This window comes from Verticillium nonalfalfae (genome assembly GCF_003724135.2).
Source record: "Verticillium nonalfalfae strain VnAa140/NRRL 66861 chromosome Unknown scaffold_182, whole genome shotgun sequence".
NCBI lineage: Eukaryota > Fungi > Ascomycota > Sordariomycetes > Glomerellales > Plectosphaerellaceae > Verticillium > Verticillium nonalfalfae.
Genome location: NW_021167407.1, coordinates 20,361 through 42,377, shown reverse-complemented (window position 1 = coordinate 42,377; position 22,017 = coordinate 20,361). Strand labels below are relative to the sequence as shown.

The following is a 22,017-nucleotide window of genomic DNA, read 5'->3' as shown; positions in this document are numbered from 1 at the left end:
GTATGACATGCTACGAACTGTGTGTGTGTGTGTGTGTGTGTGGCGTCATTGTGAAGAAACAATAGTGTTCTGTTGGCCTGCCTAGGTGGGGGAAGGGGGGGGTTGTCTCGGGAGCAAGATGTGCTGGGTTGAGTAGTGCATCTGGGGCCATGCAGGTGAGATGAGGGCGATAGAGCTGTTTCCCCCAGGTGAGCCCCTGAAAGGTGCATGTGGACTGCGCGGTGCAGAGACACGTGCTGCAAGGGAGGAGAAGGAGAGTGAGTACTGGTCACGTGGGTTGGCGACCTGATGGAGCGTAGTGTGCGGGACGCGTTCCTGGGCCGATCCTGACTGTTTTGTCCAAGCGCGTCGACCGGAGCAACGACTTGGCTGTCAAGTGCCCCCTCCACCCCCCCTTGTACCGCGTCGTTCCTGCCGCTACCGCAACGGTCTGGCCGCTAACGGGCAGGAGAAGCAACAAACTCCAGCAAACCCACGAAGGACAAGGAGAGAAGGAGAAACCGCCGTGTGTTGTTGCTCTTTGACCCGCTCCCCCTCCCCAGACAAGACACAACACGCACGATACGACGAAACCACTCTTCTGGTCTTCGTCTTCTTTTCTCTCGCCTCATCCATTCCCTTGCCCGCCAGCATTTACTTGTTGCTCTTGCGTTTCTCACGCAAGGTCCCATCAGCATTCTTGGATTCGCTTTGAAGTGGGGGAAGAAGCTTGGGCGCGATCCATCGTCAATGCGACCGCCAGCTCGCGCGTAAACAAAACAGCCGCTTATAGGTATGTCCTCTCAGTCCATTAATTGCTTCATTGTTGTTTTGCGGGCACGATCCTTTCTCATGCGGGCTACCTGTTCTTCTATTGCTTTCTCTGTTCAATGCTACACCATGCCTGCCATGCCGCCGACGCCGTTCAAGCTGACCACCAGTTCCTTCCAGTTTCGTCATCGCCGCCAGCACGATCGCCAGCATCACACGACCATGGCGCCACCCGACCGGTCTCGACCGGGCCCCCTCAACTCCCACCCTGTCTTCTCCCCGAAGAAGCCCCTCAACAGAGCGGACAAGTCGCTTGACTCCAGCTCAAGCTCCGGCTCGGGCTCGGCGCCGCGATCGCCCACTAAGGCTGGCTCGCGCTTCCAGGAGGGTTCTATGAATGACCGTGCCTCGGCTGTCCCGCCTCTGAGCTTCATTGGCACCGAAGCTGATTTTGAGCGTCGTATCCGCCTCGACTATCCTGGCCGACACGGCGCCGCTTCGGCCCTTGCTGGCTCTGTCCAGCAGCAGCAGCAGCAACAGCAGTCCCACAACCAACATGACCAACGTCCCGCCAGCGCGGCGGGTAGTTTCATCGGCACCAGCGGCAAGAAGGGCTTCTGGGGCGGATTGAAAGAAAAGCTCAGCTTCTCGAGAGACAGGAACGCCAACGGGACTAAGCGACCCGTAAGCCTCGACTCCAAGACAACCACACCCGCAGGCATGGCTGCTTTCCCAGGTCTCGACATGGGTAGCGATGGCAAGATGCCCAGCCGCGAGGAAATCACTAGGAACTATGAGCAACTCATGCAGAACGGCTTCTTCGCTTCGCACGCCATCCAGTCGACACGCCAGCCACCGCCTGGCGCTGTACCAAGAGTGTCTGCTCCCTCGACCTCTGCTTCCGTCCAGCCCCCTCTTGGGGCCTCGTTCGCGTCACGCATGGCCGCGCATCAGGAGCAGCAGCAACAACAGGAGCAGGAGCAGGAGCAATGGCCTCTCTCGGCCAACGCGTCGCCCTCGCGCGGCACGAAGCGCAATCACTCCCAGGACGACGACAACGACGACACCTCTTCCTTCAAGAAGCTGCGCAAGTCTGCTTCGCGCATTGGCAACGAATTACCCCTCCACCGTCTGCGCCCAAAGCGCTCTCACCAAGGCCCCGTCTCCTCTTCGACGGACATGCCCCCACCCCCGGCGCCCTTTGGCATCAACACGCGCCGTACTTTCAGCTCCTCTTCGAGGCGCGAGACGAACCGCCTTGCGAAGCGTCAGATCTCCAAGTCGGCCATCTCGAACCCGGTACCCGCGGATGTTTCTTCACGCATGAGCATCGACTCCGGTGCCCCATCCTTTGCCTCGTCGAGTGATGGGCATGGAGGCGGCTCCTTCGCAGAAGCTATGCGCTGGTCCCGGCCATCATCACGCTCGGAGGATACTGCTGCCGCTGCTGGACTGCGTATCCGCCCGGACGCGAACCGGGGGATCCCCGTCGTCCCGCGCATCCCCGATCAGTTTAAGTCGCGGCCTGGGAGCGCTTTTGGTGAGGGTGCTGAAAACAGGATCCCGCAACCCATCCAGGGACGTCGACGCTGGTAGAACTAGCCTGTCCCGAGCGGTGCAGCCCGTGGTGTGTTTGCGGGCGCGATGCACACATGACCTTTCCGACACATGACGACACATGACACGTTCACGCACTTGGTCACGAAGAAAACAACCATGGAACAACGGATACGAACACACGAATTGTATGATAAACCTTCCATTTCTTTCCCCTCTCGGTTGGGTTTTAGGGCGGCACGGCATTTGGAAAAAGGAACGGAGTTTTTCGGACCGGACAGGGCTGCGGTGTGGGAGGCTGGACGGGCCAGCCTTGTTTCTCACGCATCGATTCTTGAGCATGAATGGAATGGCTCCCGGTACCTGTTTGGTGTATTCTTTTTTTCTCTTTCTCTTTCTTCTCCTTTTCGCCTGAGTAAAGAAAGGAACGGGTATCTCTGGCCGAGGCATCTTTCCTGGCCTCGGTTGTCGGAGCTCTCTGTATGAATGATGAAAACGTTCTATGGCTGCCTCGTGTTTGTGCTGTGGTGAGTTCCGTGCTTCTACCACTGTGCCTTGAATTTCTTGAGGTCAAGGCCACGACTCAGATGGGTTTGCTCGCTTTCGCACGCAGTGTCCAGATGTGACCTGACTTGAACGTCCGCCCTGTCCCCAATGATACGGCGTTGGGAATGGGAATGCGCCCCATGCGAAGACGCTTCGGTTTAGCCCGTGGCGTCTGGGTCAACGGCAGACAGGCCATGTCTTCATACCCTGACGACGGCAAGCCACCCCAGACGCTTTGCTCTCGACCGGGTCGATGCACGGAACTTATTGACCGCGCCAGGGACTCGCCGCTTCCTGACCGACTGTGTCTTTCCGGCTTCGTGTCGAGGACTTTGGCCCGATCCCCGTGCGGGTGTCCGACTCTCCAGCTCTGCGGGTGTTGAGGCCCTGGACCGTGGTAGTCCCGTGGGGGACTCGACGGTGGACATCACAGCAAACCGAGACACAAGTCAAATACGGGGCACGTCTTCCATCACCAAAATCATGTTTCATTGAAATCTGGTCCCGCAATGTCAAAAGTCGCTTGGTGTCTCCCTCCTCTTGACACGCAGAGCGACGAGGAGAGAAGAAAAGGAGTTTAGAAAAAGAACACAAAACGGCAAGAGAGACTATATAATATGTACTCCGACATGGAAGAGCACCCTGATCGTCAAGTACACCTCGATAAGAAGTCGCCCCCGGCGCTACTTGTAACCCCAATCCCAAGCCTGTTTCCGCGCACGTGTAGAAAGGATGATTGTTTAAAAATAAAGAGAGGGAGAGGGAGAGGGGAAAGGACCTTCATCCCCATGACGTCGCCTTCCCTCAACCGTCCGTTGCTGCCAGGCTTGACCCGGGTCCCTGCGCGACACCCCAACCGGGGAGCCAGGAAAGGTTCATGGAACGAGGGGATAAAAGGGTGACCCGACAAGACGGAAGAATGAAGAGAGAAGCGATGGACTGTCAGAATAAAACGTTGAGCCTGCGAAGACGCCTAGCAAGTGTTTGGTGCTGGTTGTTGTTACACCAGTGTAGTCAAAAGAGAATGTCGTTCAGAACGATGCCCAGCTGGACTGTTGGGCCAGCGGACGGTCGGAGAGGTATATGTAGCAAATGGTCGTTAAAAAAGATTTCATGCCGTCAAACTCGATCTATCAGAGCACCTCAACGACGCGGTCCCGGAGGGTGCGGGCGGCCTCAGGGACCTGCTGCGCGGGCACCGAACGAATCATGGACCACGCCGTGGCGAAATGTTCGGGGAAGCGGATGTACAGCATGGAAGCCAGCAGCACTGTCAGAAGCGGAATCTGATACCTGTTAGCGTTCCTGCTTTGTTGTGTTGGTTCAGCATCATTACATACCCAGATAAACCAGAGGTTCTTATCGCTGCGGATGCCCTTAAATTTGGCGGCATGTGCCCGCAGGAAGTCCTGCTGTTGCTCCTTCGTCATGGCCTTCTTCCTGCCAATCATGAGTGCCTTGGGGACAGGCGCCTCACTTGTGGCGGCCTCGCTCGTCTCCTCGATGGCCTCAACGGTCGCCGTGTCGTACAGCTTGGCACATTTCGCGTCAGCTTCCGCCTCAGCAGCAGCCCCCGCAGCGGAGGCCTGCTTCTTGTCGAGGGCGTCTTGCGGGTACAGTTCTGTGTAGGCAGGCGGGGAGGCCGCGTTGTTGTTGTTGTTAAGAAGCGACGAGAAGTCCCACCATTTGCCATCCATGGCCTTTGGCGTTTCGTCACCAGCTGATCCAGGCCGAGAGCCCGACATGCCCTCCATGAAGGATGTCATCCGACCCATGAGCGGGTGCTGGTGCAGGTACTGTTGGTAGTCTGGCAGCATGGACATTCGTGGGAAGTTGGGCATTTGAGGCAGGTTTGGCATCTGCGACATGTTGGGGAAGTGCATAGCCATCGCCTGCTGGAATTGGTGAAGCTGCGCCGATACTTGATCTCGCACCGCTGCTGCCAGGGCCGTGGTCGGTGAGCCCGGCACTCGTTGCAGCTCATCTCGTTCTTCTGACAGACTGTCTCTCTCGGTCGGTGCTCCGTATGCGTGTGTGCTTGATCGGCGCATATTCAGCCAATTATCCTCAGCCTCGTCTTCCGATTCAAAATCACCAGACGAGTACTCCGGGCTCTCCTCTCCATCACCAGGGCCGTCAGACTCTTCCGACACAGCGTGGGGATCCCAGAGAGATCGCAAAGAGGCGGCACTGCTGGCTCGGCTGTGCAGAGAACCTCCACTACGAGAACGAACGTGTCGCTCGCAACGGCGGATGTGTTCGATGACCTTGCGCGAGCGAGCGACATCAGCGGGCCGAAGCCCAGACAAGCTCCTGATCGTGGGGTCTGCGCCAGCCTGCATCAGTCGCCGGACAATGGCCTCGTGGCCGTTGATGGCGGCCATGTGCATCGGTGTAAAGCCGCCCTTATCGCGGAGATCGGGGTTGGCGCCGCGTGCGAGGAGACCTGCAACAAAGCGGTGGTAACCAAGCGAGCATCCGAAATGAAGCATGGCCTGGCCCGTATTCCTCCGGAGATCGAGACGAGGCATCCTGGCACTGTCATCGAGGTCAATCAGTTCCAGGCACTTCAGCAGCTGCGACTCAGTACTCGTGCTATACGTGTTGCCACCACCGAAGCCGCCGCCTGAAGAGGATCCGCCGCCCATGCTGGACCAATCCATGTCCTGGGGGCCCATGATTCGTTGCGCAAGCTCCCTCACGTCCAGAAGTTGGCCCGTCATCTTTTGTGAGATCATGCCAATCATCATCCTGGCGAGCTGTGCTTCTTCGTCGTCGGTGTATCGGAAGACCTGATTCGGGTTCGGCTTGAACGGCGGCGACTGTGCGTGGGATTGCTTGAGGGAAACGGGAACAATGCCAGGCCTCGACGCCGGAGGCAACAGACAGACCAATGAGGACTCGCCCCAGAAGGTTGTCGTCGTCGCCTTGTGCTCGCCAAAGTACACGTCCAGCCCTTGGAAGAATCCACCACCAAGAATGGTCACTTCGATACCACCCATCTTGGGCCCCTCCCCGGGAATGATCTTATGGATGGTCGGTTGTGGACGGCTTTGGCTCTGACCGCCGGGAAGGAAGGTCATGCCGTTGATGAGGCCATGGGCCATGGGTGTTTGCGGCACACCACCGAGGCTTTGCCTCAGGGAATTGGGACTCGGCGCGCGGCTGGGATGCGCCGAGGTGGGCGCAGAGAACATGGTCATGGCAAGGTTGTCCATGCTGGCCGATCGCGCGGCGTTGCCAAACATGGCTTGATCGCTGATGTTGTTGGGCGTCGTTGGGCCGGTGGCGAAAGGCGGGGGGACGTTCTGCACGGCGCCGGCTTGTGCGAACATGTGGTCAGGCATCTGGAGGTTGAGTCCCAGGTTGGGTGTGAAGGGTGAGGTAGAAGCCGACGCAGTGGCTGGCGCCTGGCTTGCAGATGGTTGTGTCCCGGGCGGGGGCGAGGTGTCGAGTCTTGTCATGGCCATTTCCATCGGCACTCGGGGCCCGCTCGCCTTTCGCTTCTTCGAGGCAGGTCCCATGTTGGACAAGGACGGAGATGCAGGTCTTGACAGGGCAGGGACGCTGGGCGCGGAAGCCGGCGGCGTCTGATGTTTAACGACTGGTGGGGGCACAGGAAGTGGAGGAGGCCCAGGTAATTGAGCTGAACCATTCCGCCTCAAACTTTGCAGGTCTGAACTCGACTGCGATACCCTGAAGGGAGCAGGCGTAGTCAGGGGGCTTGTTTCGAGCGGGGCGTTCACCATTGGCACAACCGAGTTCTCCTCACCCTGAGAACCGATGGCGTTGAGGGTCTGCGGTACCGGATGTGTCTTGTGGTCGTCCGTAATCATGATGGAATGAGACATCTCCTGCGCCACGACACGATCCTGCCAGTCTTTGATAGTGAAGACAACCCGGAAGCCCATCTTCTCGGCGTGATGTCGACAATAGCAGGCGATACGCATCGGAGCGTCCACCTGCAGGGCTCCTGCAGGATACTGAGGTTCTGGCGGGCCTGCAACCGCGGGGTCTGCAGGGGTGGCACTAGGCGGTTGCCATTCCTTGATCTCATTTGTGTTGAAGACGATCACTCGTCGATTCTCATCTTTCTTCCACATTTCCTCTTCTTCCACCTTCTTAATCTTCTTTCGTCCGGCACGCTTGCGCTCTCGCGTGATGCATCCCTGGCAGATGCGCACCTCGCCACCGTTCTGTGGCTTGTCGTCCTCGTTACTGTCTTCGCTGGCAGATCTTTCGTTGAGCGAAGGATGTGGATGAGAGGCGGCAGCAGCCCGCTTGAATGCCCGTTGCTTGTTGTCTCCGACGAGCATGGCGCTGGTGCAGACCAATTGAGTGTAGAGCTCAAGCATATCGGGCGATCGTTCAGACGGAGATTTGGCCAGCAATTTCGGCTTCGAGATTGTGTGCGTGGGCAGATGCAGCCGCTTGACACCTGGTGGCGCTCCGAGAAGAGTCATCTTGATAGGGATTTGCGTCTCAACTCGCGACTTGGTCGGTGTTGGGTGAATAATGAGCTTGCAGTGGTACGGCATGGGGTTGAAGCCTCCTTGAGCAAACAACATCTGCTGCATCAGCTGAGGGTGGAACTGTTGCATCATCGGGAAACCCGGGGGCATGGCCGCATGGCCGCCATCGACTTGGGGCCAGAATGGGTGACCGACGGCGGCTGCGACGTGATTAGAGAAGTCGGGCTGGTTGGTTGGCGAGGGGGAGTTATTGAAGAAGTTTGAAGGCGAGGCTTGCTGGCTGGCGACGTTTTGTGACAGAGGAGATACCTCGCGGGAAGCAGACATGTGCAGTCCATGCATGGGTTGTGTGAGGGGGAATTGCTAGCGATTGGTTAGGCTTCACGTTCGTAGAGTGATTGGACTGTCAACGGAGAGATCTCTGCCCGATTATTGGCGATGCCGGCCACACCACACAGAGCAAAAACACATCAACAGAGCAATTCAACTCACAGATTTTTTCCTGGGTGCCTGGCTTTTGGATTTGCTGGGGGTTTGGCTGTTGTGAGGAATGTGTGCCGTCATGGTGGGCATGTCGGGGGACGCAAGGTTCATTGCGGCATTGTTGGCTGCCTCGGGGCTGCTCGACGCACTTTCAAAGTCGAAAGAATCGTTCATGAAGTTGTCGTCGGTGGGTAGGTCGAAGTTGTCGCCCATGACAGACGAGGGCATGTTGGCGCCAAAGACGAACGTGCCATCGTCAGAGCCTTTGGAAAAGGAAGTTGGGTTCCACTCCTTTTTGATATCATTTCCATCGGTCATCATAATGTCGCCGGCGGTGAGAGCAGTCTTTCCGGATGCTGAGCTGCCTGTCCTTTTCGAAGACCCCGAGTCGGAGGAGGAGTCGCGAAAAGAATCGTTCAACGAATCAGGAGATTCGGCGGCAGCAATGTCGCGGGCGCCGAGTGTCGAGGATGCCGTCGTGGCGTTGTGCAGGGCTTGTGGATTGAAGCCGTTGAGCGATTGATCTTTGGACAAATCGAGGCTCTGGTGAAAGGGGCTCGTGACGGCGGCGGCGGCGGCTATTGTGTCGTCGTCGTAATCGAAGAGATCGCTGAAATCGCCCGTTGCAGACATGTCTGTGCCAGCGATAAAAGGGCTGGCACCGGGGCCGGCACCGGCATCCGTCATAGCCAGAAGCGACAATGAGGATCGATGGGGCGGTTTGTCAGGCTGTCGAAGGGTCGTAATCGCGTCGAACGTGGTGGTGTTTTGGTGGTGATAAATTGGAGGGGAGGTGAATGATTGACAGGAGAAGTCGGTCGCGGTCGGGGTGAGGAAGGCTCAGCGAGAGTGCTGTGTCGAAGCGTCCAGGGTTGGAGGGGGGGGGGGCCTGTGGAGAACAGCCAGGTGATGTTCGCGGATTGAGTGGTTCACATCTAGTCTCGCACAGAGTGCGAGAAAGTGGGAGACCGTCTGTGTGTATGGGAGAGAGACCCCGAGAGATGAGCGACCAGAAAGACGCCCGCTTGTGGGCTGCACTGGGCTGCGCTGGACTGGCAGGCTGGCTGGGCAAAAGAGCGGGGACGTCCCACAGTTTTGGGGGGATTGATTCTCAAGGCTGGGCCTCACGCGTGGCCTCGAGCTGATCTGACGCAGGGAGCGCGAATCCGGTGGGATGAAACGAACTGAAGAAAGAGTCGAGCAGCTGCCCTAGGTAGATGATGGCAGCAACAGTATTCAAGTCCAAGGCTGGCGTCCTTGATGGATTCCGAGCGATTGTCGACTACGAGTGCGGCGTCGCTCGTGGTCAATGGCGGTTGGAACGGTGGTGCGTGGTACCTGGCTTGGTGCGCTGTCCTCCAAAGGGCCAAGGGGGCGTTGCGAGTCAAGACGGTGAAGGTCAGTGAAAAAGCCGTATTGGAGGGCGACAAGCGGTATGGATGTCTCAGAAGGCCTGTCTGTTGCAGGGCTGGTCAAGGGTCGCCAGCAATTGGGAAGAAATTAATCCTTTCAAATTTGGTATCAGGGCACAGAGGAGTCAAGACGTGCTTGACAGAATCAGGTCAAAGAATGGCGAATCCTAAGGTCTGCTGCTCGCTGCCCCAGATAGATGTGTGGGCGATTTTGCCATAAGGCCAGATTAGATGGTCGTCAATACACACTCTGTCCATGTCCAGGTGGCCATTCCGATTATGTCTGCCTGCCTGCTGGCCTGCCTGCCTGATTGACTGCTTGCCTGCGTGGTTTAGTCCTCGAGGCACTCGGTGGGAGGGATGGCAAGCGCTAGGGAAAGAGCTGGGCTGGGGCTGGGGAAACGAAGGATACTGGCAACAACTTTCGCTGGATTGAGAATGGAGGTGAGCCTGGTTGTGAAGGTGGAACTTGACGCTAGGGGGAACCGGATTACCCACGGTAGGTGGAGCCACAAAGGTAGCGTGGCAGTTGCATCTGTCTGTCTGTATGCCTGCGCCTGCGCCTGCGCCTGCATTTGCGTCTGGCATATTATTTCCTGTACGCCTGAGGTGGCTGAGCGAGCAAGTGGCAGGTAAATCTCCTCAATTGGCACAGGGTTGGTTTCTGCGCCCTCTGATTCGTCTTCATGCTGTTGAGATTTCAAAAGCCAATCATGTGCTTTGTATTTGTGTGGCGCCCCTCCAACAGATTTGATGCTAAGAGACGCGTGGCGGTCGGTCCTGCCATCCACACGTCGGTGATACAGTGTCATCGGGTGCCTGTGTACAGTGCAGATTCCAGCCATTGGGGCCGGAAGAGGGCCTGGACACGGTGCTACCAGCCTGGCTCACCTTTCCCTTCCTTCTGGACGTGACCCTGGCTGAATGAACGTGCTGTCCGCTCCTCTTGGTCTTCATTCCCTGCCAAATCAATGCTTCACACTCACTCACACGTCCCTCACCCACTTCCCAACGTTAACCCACTTGAGCCTCACTTCTGCAGGACTCGGAGGGCTTTGTATTTCGGCTGCCTAGGGACCGCCCTCGTTCGCCCATCAACTCGGCAATGCTTACCAACAGTCTCAACAGATATCCAACACCAGTGACCTCGTTCATCCATCCCATGTCTATCAACCACTGTGCACACGTTGCAGTACACAAGACTGGACCCAATCCTGCTTCTTTTCGTCGATTTGACGATTACAGGACAAACCCCTCACCATCCACAATCCATCCATCGCCTCTTCCTCCGCCTGAATATCAGAGATTGAGTTCAGCCGCGCCTTGCCTCTGCAGCAAATGGGCCCTGCTAGGCTCTGCGCCGTTCTGTGGCGATGGACAGCGCCATCTCGTGTGCTCGCTCCATCTTCCATCGCCGCTATCGCAATCAGACCTCTCGTGGTACCCAGACGTTGGAAAATGCCCGACGCTGCACCCTTTCCACCCCAAAGCCCTGCCTGCCAACAACAGTACACCTTTCCGGGCCGCCGCTAGGCCCACCATCGGCGGGAAACGGCCTCGTCCCACCTCCGATGGTGTACGACCTGCAGCACACACTCCAGCCACCATCGCACCTCCGTCTCCGTGATAGGCTCCCGTCATGCTGCCGCCAGGAACAGGCGTCTTGTCGGTGCAACGCTCCTCGCCGGCCTCGTCCGTCTCTTGCCTCTACCCGCTCTTACTTTCGCCTCAAATCATGTTCTCGCGCGTTCGTGCCCTTGCGTACACTGAGACCCCATGCTGACTGGTTGCGAATCAGCGGCGCGACTGAACGCCATGCCAACCCTCTGTTGAACTCCAGGCAATAGAAACAACTCCAGAACTCCCTCCGAGTAGGTATCAACGGCAATAGTTTGCCATCCGGCGTCACTGAGGACGTCGGAGCTGCCCTGCTTCCGGTGGATTATCAGTGACCCCCACGCCGATACTGAAGATGCTGTCTGTGAACGGGGGTATGTGGAGGGATGCGAGAGGCTCCTCTGGCTGGCAAGCTGTTGCAGCTCGACCACTCACTAGCCTGATCTTCGTGGACCATACACATTGTGTCTTACCTTTTGACGCGACTTCAGAGTCACCTCGCTGAGTATGTGTCTTGCGCGTGTACGACCCTGAAAGTCTCAAGCTTGACGTCCAGACCGAGAATCTTCCCTGCTAGCACAGATCAGGCCTGTTACACAGACGGATCCCAGGCCGTGGCCGCATTCCTCTCTCGCTCTGTCGCCATGGCCTCTCCCAACCCAGCGCTCACCTCCCAACCCCCCTTCTTGCATCAGGACCAAGAGGCCCGCCCTCTGCTCCATCACCCAGTCTAGAACCTCGTATCCCACCCGGTCTGCGTCTGATAGTAGTGTCCGCTTAGCATAGCCGCGGTGCCTCGCCCTGCAGCCACTTTCGAATCGGGCAACTGTCAGTGACAAGGCAGTGAGACGCCATTGTGGCCAATGACACCATAATGAAGCGTTATGTTCTTGTTTTCTCCTTGCCGCCATGTTACTTAGCACCGAGCCACTATATCCCATCATATCGGCCCCGTCATCTGCGGCCCCGCACCGCCGATCTAGACGTGTTCCGCCGTGCAGTCAACTGAATGCCGGATGCTCTGACTTCCTTCCCCACAGGCATAGGGTACGCAGGAGAGCCGCCAGCACTCGTCTGCTTTTTGCTTTCAGTGACGTACGGTATTGCGAGTTCTGTTTTTTTTTTTCTTTTGAGGGGGGGCGGGGGGCGTCGAGACTTCCGGAGGCTTGAGCTGAGCCTGTCTCAACCTGATTGGGTTGTCCAGTCAATGTCGTTCTCTTCGGCTTGCAAGGGGTCATCAAGGTACTGACAAGCACTGCACCCTATGATAGGCGAAGGGGAATGTGGACCTGAGGGAGGAGGCTTCAAGTCAGCCTTCCTTTCCTTTGGACGACCAAGTGCTACCTTCACTGCCCCGCAAAGCGACATTCTGATGAGATGGGGATCTAGATTTCGACCCTGCCATGCCCCCCCCCCCTTGGCCAGTCACACCATGTCATTGCCGCCGGACCCCGAGGATTATAGAGCGCCACGGGAAGGTAGAGAGACCGTCTGCCTGCCATGTCCGGTCTCCAATGAGGCGGGGCACCGGGCCCTATCCGCTCAACATCCGCCAGCCCTATAGGCCGTCATGTCATATGAGGGGGCTTGGCGCATAAGTGGCACGAATCAATGCGTGTCCTGTGTTGCGAATGCATTGCCTAGACAGGCTGCTCTGGAATTGTGGAGAGACATGCACAGACAGATGACAGTCTGGCGTTATCTTCTTCCTAGTGCGGCTTGCCACATGTCTGGTCGCTACCTACCTTTGCTCGGCACGCCGTGATGCGCCTGTACGTGTGGTCTGATTGGTGTTGACGGAAGAGGGGGGCCGGCAATGAACTCAAGTAGGTATGTAGCCAAGGCTCATGCGACACGAGGCAGGTGCGGGCCGGCAGTCCATGGCCAATGTCCTTGTATTCTTGCAATGGGAGGCATTCCCCTCTCAGCGGCATCTCATAGCGTTGTCCTGAATGACCAAGTAAATGAAGGCCTTGCCTAACGTCATCATGACTTGATCGTATGCTTCAAGAACCTCAACATCTCCGGGTGAGTTCTCGATCAAGCTTGACTGAAGCGGAGCCCCCGATCCATGGTCTTCGGATCAAAACGCGGGTCGTTAACGATGGCCGATGATTCGCCATTACGGTTGTATGTACCGTGAGTCTAACATTTGACTGTAAGCTTCTTGAACATGCATTCTTGAAAGACCGATACGTTGTGTTTCGCGTTTGTATACAGAGTTTACAGACAAATAATTATCAAGCAGGAAGGCACTGTAGTCGGCAAGCACGCGGTAAACAAAGAGACAAAACGGCAAGAACAGAGGAGTGTTTCGCGATTGGTTTATCTCGCGGCCTTTTAACGATGGCGACGGCGGAGAGAGAGAGGAGGGGGGGGCTTACCCACAAGCTCTCCTTTCATGACTTGATATAGATTTAGATAGATCACTGCTGCAGTCATACTTTGCGGTTGTGCTGTGTATTCTCCATACGATTCATACCCATCACGATGCGATGGAGGACGCGTGACGGAGTATTCGCAGCACACATGCGCACGAGGGCGAAAAAGGCAGAACCAGGGGCGAATGGTACGACTATCAATCCACCGCGGTTCTATTTTCCGGAGTATTCGAGGTACCCTCGTATCATCCATATGGTCGTGTGGACGACACGGCATGTAGTTGGAGCGTCTGGTAGTATCCGGGTGCCTGGAGAGCAAGCCATACCCGCTACACAGGCTGGTTTCTCCTGTCCGAGATGTTTAGACTGGCGTCCTGACTGGTCGGCTGGGGGGATTCGTTCTACATGCTGACACCCTTGACCTGCGAACTTTGGTGCAGTGAACTCATTCACATCTTCCCCTAGGCCGGCATGATTTCACCAGGCGTCATCATGACGGGTTTGGCTGTGAGGGTCGCCTGGTTTGACTACATAGCAAGAACGTGGCATTACACCGCAAGACCAAGCCTGCCACGGCTACACACATTCAACACTTTCAAGACTGACTCAATTGCACCTTCTCGGATGACCACTGCCATCCAACTGACTAGAACGATCATGCTGGCCTAGACATAACATCTCATACGGCACACTCAACCTAGCTCCTCACCCCCGGTCCAAGTGACTGCTCAACCTCCTGTAAATGCATGCGCTCCAATGCCCACCCTTACCCAGCTTGACATCCCAAATGCTACCCAACGCCGTGCATGGCCACCAAAAAGGAAAAAAGAAAAAAAAGGAAACCGCACCCGGACGAGGAAGGGGGTGCTCGTACTACGTCATCCACTCCGAACGTAAAACATCATCATCAACGGCCCTCCCTTCTTCCTCTGAGCTCCCCAGCCCGTCTACCAGTCAATCCCACAGGCCCACGCCTCGGCTCACTTCTGCGCTTCGAACATGCCCAATCTCCTTCGTATCGGGCTGCGCCCATGTGCTCTCATATGGCTCGACGTCTGACACGGTCTCGTCACTCCCGCCCGCCTCGGACCAGCTCTGCACTTCCGACGTCTCGACCTCCTCGGTGGGCGACCGCTGACGCCCGGGCGGTGTCGGTGCCGTTCCAAAGTCGAAGCTCTTCTCCAAGGCCCGATCGTTTCGGACCTCACCCGCCGCCGCAGACCGCAGCAATGCCGTGTTGAAGTAGCTCTGGCTCTTTGCTGAGCGCTTGAGCCTGGGTTTGCGCACGAGCACGGGGGATGTGCTGCCGCCGCCGCCGTGCCGCGCGCGCATCTCGAGCCGCTCCTCCTCCTCCGTCTCTTCGTCCGTGAGGACGTTTTCTAGCATCATGCGACGGTGGTGCGCCAGGAGCTGGAGGCTGCCGCCCGAGGACCGGCGTTGGCGAGGGGTTTTTTGAGCGACGCCCGTACCCACGTCGAGAGACAGCGTCTGACTGTCGCCCTGACGGGTAGGGGCCGCGTGGCAAGGCCAAGGAGGGGGCACGACCAGGCCGGTGGCGAGGCGGCGCAGGTCGACCTGGCTGGCGGAGAAGACAACGCGGGCTCGCAGACGGTGGACGGCATGATCGAGGCCCAGCTCAATGGCACATCGGTCTCTTATCCTGCTGAGCTTTGGCCACGTAGCGCGCTCGCCGAGAAGGCAGACGCGCGTCATAAAGTCGCTGGTAGGGTTGCTGAGAAGGCCGGGCAGCTCATTCATGCTAATCTCGGGAAGAATATTGATGTCGCCCGAGTACTTCTGGCTGAGGACGCTTCGAAGCTTGGTGGCGAGGTTGGGAAAGAAACCAATCTCGGCAAGGAACTGCAGCCTGTGCAGAGCCTCGTCTTTGGCGAGCGCGGTCATGGTATAGACCCAGTCGGCACCGTCTTTGGCGGCTGTGGATGTGGCCGCATTGTTGGCCTGACGGCGGAGGTGCGGCGTCGTGGGATCGAGCCGATCGTCTTTGGCGAGGAAAGGAACGACATGCGGATTGACCTGGGAGACGATAAAGTGATTGACGTTGAACATCTCGGCGAGGCGCGTCATGGGCAAGTCGTTATCGACGGAGCCGTCGATCCATCTCTGCGGTGTCGGGTTCCAGGGCATGTGCGCACCCGTGTCGGGAACCTTGACGAGCAAGGGAGCGGCACTGAAGACCAGCGGCACGGAGCATGAGGCGGCGACGGCAGACCAGATCATGACGTTGGGAGCCGTGACATAGTTGAGCAGGCGCGGCAGTTCGTAAACGGACTCGGTGGACACGCAAATGTTGAGGATGCGCCGCGTACGGTTGTAGGCTTCCTGGAAGGTCATGTCGCCGAGCAAGTCGCGCATGACGCGGGTGAGATGAGAGATGTCTGACCAACTGCCCTCGGTCAGGAGCCTGCGGATGTGATCGAGAACGGTGTCGGGCTTCTCGAGACCATCAAAGACGTTGAGATCGCCGTAGGGGAAGGCTCGGATGACGTCGGGAATCTCCTCATCCGTTCGTGTGCACATGACGGCACACACAATGGAGCCGGCCGAGGCGCCAGAGATGATGCGCGGCAGCAGCTTCACCTCGAACAGGGCCTTGAGCACGCCGATGTGCGCCATGCCAAAGGTAGCCCCGCCGCTGAGCAGGAGAGCGCTACGGCCGAAACTCTGGCGCGCGAGCAAGACGTTCTCGAGGATGTCGCGCTGCGAGAGGCCGTCAGGGAGCGCGCGGTGGCTCATGTCGACGAGGGCCTCGATGGTCTGCAAGGCGGAGGCGACGTAGCGCTCGATCAGGTGCTTTGTGCCGACGTACGAGTGTCGGTAGAGGTCGAGGTTGCCCATGCCGCCGAGATCGCGGGCGAGGGCAGTGCGCACGAGGTAAAGCATGGCACGCACATCGCAGTGGAGGCGGGCGTCGTCGAGATCCTTGAGGCGGGCCTCGATCAGCTGGGGGTTGTAGTCGGGCGTCGAAGGGTCGAGTTGCAGCTTCCACTGGTCGTTGCGCTCAAGCAGGTCGAGTTCCTCGGCGGCATCCTGCCATTGGGTTCTGGACTCTGCGTTCTGCATGCGCAAGCCGAGGATCTGGCGACGCTCCTCGACTTTGGTCCGGTGTGCGCGCTCTTGGTGCGTCAAGCCATCTCGCCATGACTGCACGTAGGCGTTTGCGGATTTCAAGGCACGCGAGAGGGTGTCGAGGGCGAGGTGCTCGGGTGGTTGTCTGGGGGCGGCCGCGTGCTTCTTCCCACGGAGGGCAGGGTTATTTGTTGTAGGGTGGACATGGTTCAGCAAGACGTCCGTCATGGTCGAGGAGGGTGCTGCAGAGAACGAGGGCGAAGGCGCGAGCAACGGGACGAGGTTGCGACGTGGCTCAGAAGCAGTCCCATCCCCAGAGGCGTGCAGCGAAGGATGTTGGAGGGGCCGAGGTTGGGAGTCAAGGACGTGTCTGATGGCAGGCGGTAGGATTGTCGGGATGCTCGTGAGGAGAGGAGGGGAGAAAATACTTGGATGAATTACTGGAGGCACGATACGTGAAGTGGAATATTCAGGCAGGAAGGACAGATGGTGGTCAGATCAGGTGAAGGGCAGGAGGGGCTGACTTTGCGGTACGGCAGGCAGGTAGGTACCTTCAACCTAAGCGAAGCACATGTCATGAGGCCGCGAGAGATGTCGGTGTGCACGGAGCTGAGGCCGCGGGCGGACAGGCGAGTCCTGTAAGGGGTCGGGGCAGGTGAACATGACCTCGCGCTTGCCTTCTGCGGGTCACCAGGCAAAGGCAGGAAAGACAGGGAAGACAGGGAAGCCAGGGAGGCCAGGCAAGGCACATCGTTGCTGCTGTGCGACCCCTCCAAAGCACCCCACAGGGCATCTGCCCACCCCGTCCGAGCCGGCATTCCAGGCCAGATGACCCCCAGGTTTTCGTCTCGCTCAGCCAATGGGCCACCTCTGCTGCTTTTCTAGTCATGTTCATCCCAGCGACCCGACTGCCTGCTCAGTGCATCTGGTGCCTCCAACGCACCCCCCAGTGGTTCGGCTGCCCCACGCTCTGGGAACTCCCCCCCACACACGACGAGCCCGATGATCGCTGATCGCTGGTCGCTGACGTGTGGCATTTTGCATCTGGCAGCTGAATGTGCCGAGACCTGTTTGCGTCAGTCTGGAGCTGCCGGCCGGTGAGGTACAGTCATCCCGGTCGATGACAAGGTCACCAGAACGCACCAAAGATGCGATGCTACGCGGATTGGGGTCCTTGGGTTTCCCCGTCACTGAACCTGACATGTTTGGCGATTCTTGACATGATGCTGATATATTCGTGCATCATCCGCCAATGCATTGAAGCTCCTCACAACGTGTACTGCTGCACCTGCATCATCCTCCCAGCCACACATGGTCATCCTCATTACTCATAGATATCGCTGCCTCCCTCCGAGGGTTCAGCTGGTCATGCTGCCTTAGAACACAACACACGTTATGCCGCCTTCAGCAGCCCCCGCGCAAACTCGTCCACCGCCCCGACCAGCGCAGACAGCGTGCCTTCCTCCTGCCAAGTGTGCCCCGCCCCCGTGACCTCGACGCCGCGAAACTTCGACCCCGGCCTTGCGTCGAGCCTCGCGCCCCACGCCCGCAGCTTGCCGATGGCGACGAAGCCGTCTCGGTCCCCGAACACGGCGAGCGTCGGGCACGTCGCGAGCTTGGCCTCGGCCGCCTCCCCGGCGTCTTCGATCCAGTTGACGTCCCCCGCCGGCGACGCCGACGGCACCCGCGCCGGCTCGTGGCCGCGGTGCCGCGCCCAGGGCGGCACGAACGACATGGTCGTCAGGTGGTTGACGATGCCCTGCAGCGGCGACACGAGCGCGTACGCCGGCCTGACGCTCGTCAGGTCGGCGATCCTCGGCAGCAGGACCGCCTGCTCGTCGCTGCTGTGGCTGTGGCTGTGACTGTGGCTGTGCCCATGCTGATGCTCACGCCCCGCGTGGTGCTTCCTGGGACTGCCGGCCTCGTCGCCGCCGACCGCAGCGGCCTCGACGCTCCGCTGGCGGCTGTGGCTGCGGCTCCGCCTCGCCCTCGTCTTGGCGAGCAGCTCGCTGACGCCGCGCCGCAGCTTGTCCTCGGTGTGGTGGGGCGAGTGCGACCGCCGGTGGTGCTCGCCGCTGCGTCGCTGGTCGCCCTCGTCGCCGCCGACGCGCAGCGCGCGCCGCGTCGGCGGCATGGCGTTGCGCGACGCCCGCGCCTCGGCGAGGAAGCTGTTCTGCTGCGCCGCCAGGTGCTCGGCGCGCAGCCGAATGTCGGCGGCGGCCGAGATGGCCGGGGGCGCGGCGAAGCGTGACAGGATCTGCGGCAGCGGCGGCAGCTGCGAGGTCACCATGGCGCCGTACGAGTAGCCGGCCGCCAGCAGGATGGGCTGGTCGCGTTCGTCCCGCGAACTGAGGTCGGGCGCTGGCGAGCTTGTCGGGGGGGAGGATGCGTCGGGTGCGGGTCGGTAGGGGTCGAGGAAGTGGATGTAGTGCACCATGAAGCCGATGAAGGACATGTAGTCGTTTCGCTCGGCCTTGGCCGTCCACGATGTCCGGCCTGCCGAGTGGCCGGCACCTCTGCGCAGCACCGAGCATGAGCATGGGCCAAGGGTGGAACGGTAACAGAAGGAGACTCTCGGAGGGGATGGGAGCTCACCGGAAATTGAACGTGCCCACGAGATAGCCGGCGCGAAGGAGCGCTTCCGCGACAGAGTCAACGATAGGATCGTCGTATGATCCGCCCATGGGCGCGTACGGGTGCGCAACGATGGCGGCATGTCGTCGCCAGGGCGGGGCGTTGGGAACGGGGCTCAGCGCATGGCTGTGGTAAACGCGGCAGTCGAGGACCGTGTCGTCGTGGATGCTGGGGAGCGTGAAGTTCAACGTGGGCTCTGGGAGCATTGTGCGATCTTCTTCATACTGGTGCTCTCAGTGTTGGTGGGGATGGGACGTGTGGGCAGCAATGCGTGGCGGGGTTGGGCGTGTCGACAGAAACAGAGGCGGGAAGCACGGGGAGAGCAGATGCCTGTTGTGACCTGATCTTCCAAGTCGAGGGCCAGGGAGGTAGAAACTCGGGGGGCGAAGCGGCGAGGTGCAGGAGGTCGAGGTCCGGCTGTGATCCAATGGCTCACTATAGGGAGGAAAGCAGTGCAAGCGCGGGTGCGGGCGGGTGAGGGATGATAACGATAAGCCAGGTGGGTTGAAAGGTGGGATGACGAGGTTTGGCTCTGGCGGCGCAGGTGACGCTGTGCTGCACTTTTTGGAGGGGGGCTGCAGAGAAAAGCAAACACAGGGGTGTGCACTGCCCTGAAGCTCCCCGGCATCCGGGTGCTCTAGCTGTCTACCTAGGTTGGCCCCTTGCACTGGAGCCCGACGGTGCCGCCCGCAGACGACGCAAACGAAGACAGCTCGCCGCCCGACCCGAGGCAGGAGAGAAGGGATCCACGGGATCGACGGCAGCTGTGGGCTGGCGCTCTGGCACTGGCCTCGATGCCGCGCCTAAGAACATCCACAGACGTCACTTGTCCCGCCGCTGTCTAGGTACCTAGGTAGGCAATTGGGTGCCCAGGTACTGAGGTCAGGTGCTGGGTCGGTCCGGTACTGAGCTCAGGTACCTGGCTGGGTACGTCAGTCTGCTCCCTGTTCCTGGTAGGAGACCCCACTGTCGCCACTGTCGAGAGCCCCTACCCTGGCCTGCCACCAAGCGCCAGGGTCCGGTCCTGTGGTTGCTACTCGGTACTGACATGCTGCAATGCGAATCAAGGCGACGACAACGATTGGATGAGTTGGATCATGTCGTATTCTTCGGGATACTCGTTTCTATTCTCGCTTCTCTTTTTTGTCTCTTTCTTTTTTTTCTTTTCTCGTCTTGCTTGTTTACTGGGCCTTCTTCTTGGCCTCGGCCTCGGCCCTCTCGCGTCTCCTCTTCTTCCACGCCTTCAGCTCGTTCAGCAGGCCCATGATCAACGGAACACCTACTGGCCCCAGCAGAGGTAGGTACACCGCAATCTTGTGTTCGTCGGGAAAGTACAGCTGCCCGACCATGCTCTTCTCGAAGAACGCCCGCTCCGCCTCGGCCTCGGCGATGCGCGCATGCTCCAGCCCTTCGAGGCCGCCGAGGCTCGCACACGCCAGCTCGAGGTGGCGCATCGTCTTGGCCACGCCGTCAGCAACGCTGCCGGGGATCGAGATGGACGGCAGGGCCTGCGAGACACGCGCCAGCGAGCCCAGCGTGGACGAGGCCCGCAGCAGAAGGTCCGCCGACCGGATGCGCGTCAGCGTCGACAGCCGGAGCGGCAGCGAGCCCGTCTGCGGCGTGCCCAGCAGGGAGAGCAGGTGGCCCGCAAAGGTCAGCATCGGCTGCTTGAGGTCCGCGCTCGAGACGCGCGCCACGGCCGGCGGCAGTGACTGCAGATAGACCGTGCCCCATTGCGGGATCAGCCACGACTGTGAATTCCCCGAGCCCGGCTCGGTCCCGACCGTCTGGTTTCCGACGAAGAGCACAAAGTTGATCGTTGGTGCTCCGCCGATGGAAGGCGAGAGCGGCCACTCGGCGGCGTTGATGAAGCTGGCGAGATCGTCCTTGCCCAGCACGTCGGCTTGCGCACCCGGCGTAGCATACAGCTGCACCTGCGTGTCCATTGTGAAGTTGTGAATCGGGCTCAGCACGTCGAGCATGGGCTGCATGTAGTCCTGAATGGCCTTCTCGATGTCCCACGCGTTCGGCACGGCGCCCATTGTGAACAAAGAAAATGTCAGGTGGAACGTAGACGCATAGCGCATCGATCGAGTGGTCCGCTTCGACAAGGACTCGGCCACGTCGGGTGAGAATGCCTTGGACCTCGGCTCCGAGGCGCCGGGAGAGGTCGAGAGCAGGTAGGAGATGATGGACTGCTCCTCGGCGTACGTCGAACGTAGCTCGTTGGCAATGTAGGAGGCAAGCGGGGATGTCGAAGACGAGGCCGATGGAACGGCGCTCGGCGGGTACGTGACGTCGAGAACGGCCGAGTTTGGGTCGAGTGCCGCCGCAGTGGACTGACCAGGCGTCAGGCGGATCGTCAGCGCGAGCTCTTGGCGGCCTTGTCTGTCGGCTGCATCATTGGAGCGTGGGGCTAGCTGCAGTCGTAGGTGGTGGCCGGAGAAGTCGTTGAGGTCGTCGAGCGCATGTTGCGTCTGTCGAAGGAGGTTCTGGGCCTCTTGGTCTTGCAGAGACGACGCCTCAATGGCGATGCTCAGCGGGAAGACAGGGCGACAAGCCTGCGTTGGAGGTTGTCAGCCGACATGGAACCACATGGATTCAGAAGAGCCGTGGCGGAGGACAGACGACTCACCTTGCCGTCAGCCCAATCCAGCATGTCAGACAAGGGCAAGTTAGCCCGGTAAATAGACGTCGTTATCCACCATATTGGCACACCAAAACATAGAGCGATGGCCCAGAAAGAGAGAATGACGAAAGAGCGGCGTCGCACGTCCGAAGCCTTCTCAGGGGGCGGTTCTTTAGGGTTCTCTGGAGAGGTATCTTCGCTCATGGGCCCGGCAGCAGGCGGTGCCACCTCGACAGGTCTCTCATGCAGAGAAAGCGAAGGGTTCTGGATGAGATCGTCTTGGCTGGGTAGTGTCGCGGCCATGGTGACTCGACGGCGCCGTGGGCTGGCTGGTAGAGGGAGCGTACAGAGGCGGGACGCTCGATGCGACTTCTGGCCATTTGACGACTGGAGCCAATGCGACACGAGATCACATGGCGATAATGCAGTGACAGAGACGATAAGCGCTT

At 59.2% G+C, this 22,017-nt stretch overlaps 5 protein-coding genes across 5 annotated transcripts; 1 reads left to right on the top strand and 4 right to left on the bottom strand.

Moving 5' to 3' along the window:
- Positions 1–879: 879 nt before the first annotated feature.
- D7B24_003092 (uncharacterized protein) lies at positions 880–2,346 on the top strand (the record flags this gene model as incomplete). Its single annotated transcript, XM_028637286.1, has 1 exon — positions 880–2,346. The coding sequence occupies one exon, from the start codon at positions 880–882 to the stop codon at positions 2,344–2,346; it is 1,467 nt and encodes a 488-aa protein (XP_028490851.1).
- A 1,640-nt stretch (positions 2,347–3,986) lies between these two features.
- On the bottom strand, positions 3,987–8,495 carry D7B24_003091 (uncharacterized protein; the record flags this gene model as incomplete). Its single annotated transcript, XM_028637285.1, has 3 exons — positions 3,987–4,139; positions 4,194–7,688; positions 7,818–8,495. The coding sequence occupies 3 exons, from the start codon at positions 8,493–8,495 to the stop codon at positions 3,987–3,989; spliced, it is 4,326 nt and encodes a 1,441-aa protein (XP_028490850.1).
- Positions 8,496–14,172: 5,677 nt separating this feature from the next.
- On the bottom strand, positions 14,173–16,533 carry D7B24_003090 (uncharacterized protein; the record flags this gene model as incomplete). The annotated part of the gene is made up of 1 exon (XM_028637284.1): positions 14,173–16,533. One exon carries the CDS (start codon positions 16,531–16,533, stop codon positions 14,173–14,175), a length of 2,361 nt encoding a protein of 786 aa, XP_028490849.1.
- Positions 16,534–17,698: 1,165 nt separating this feature from the next.
- On the bottom strand, positions 17,699–19,145 carry D7B24_003089 (uncharacterized protein; the record flags this gene model as incomplete). Its single annotated transcript, XM_028637283.1, has 2 exons — positions 17,699–18,821; positions 18,901–19,145. 2 exons carry the CDS (start codon positions 19,143–19,145, stop codon positions 17,699–17,701), a joined length of 1,368 nt encoding a protein of 455 aa, XP_028490848.1.
- Positions 19,146–20,120: 975 nt separating this feature from the next.
- On the bottom strand, positions 20,121–21,871 carry GPI17 (GPI transamidase component; the record flags this gene model as incomplete). The annotated part of the gene is made up of 2 exons (XM_028637282.1): positions 20,121–21,500; positions 21,575–21,871. The coding sequence occupies 2 exons, from the start codon at positions 21,869–21,871 to the stop codon at positions 20,121–20,123; spliced, it is 1,677 nt and encodes a 558-aa protein (XP_028490847.1).
- Positions 21,872–22,017: the final 146 nt, after the last annotated feature.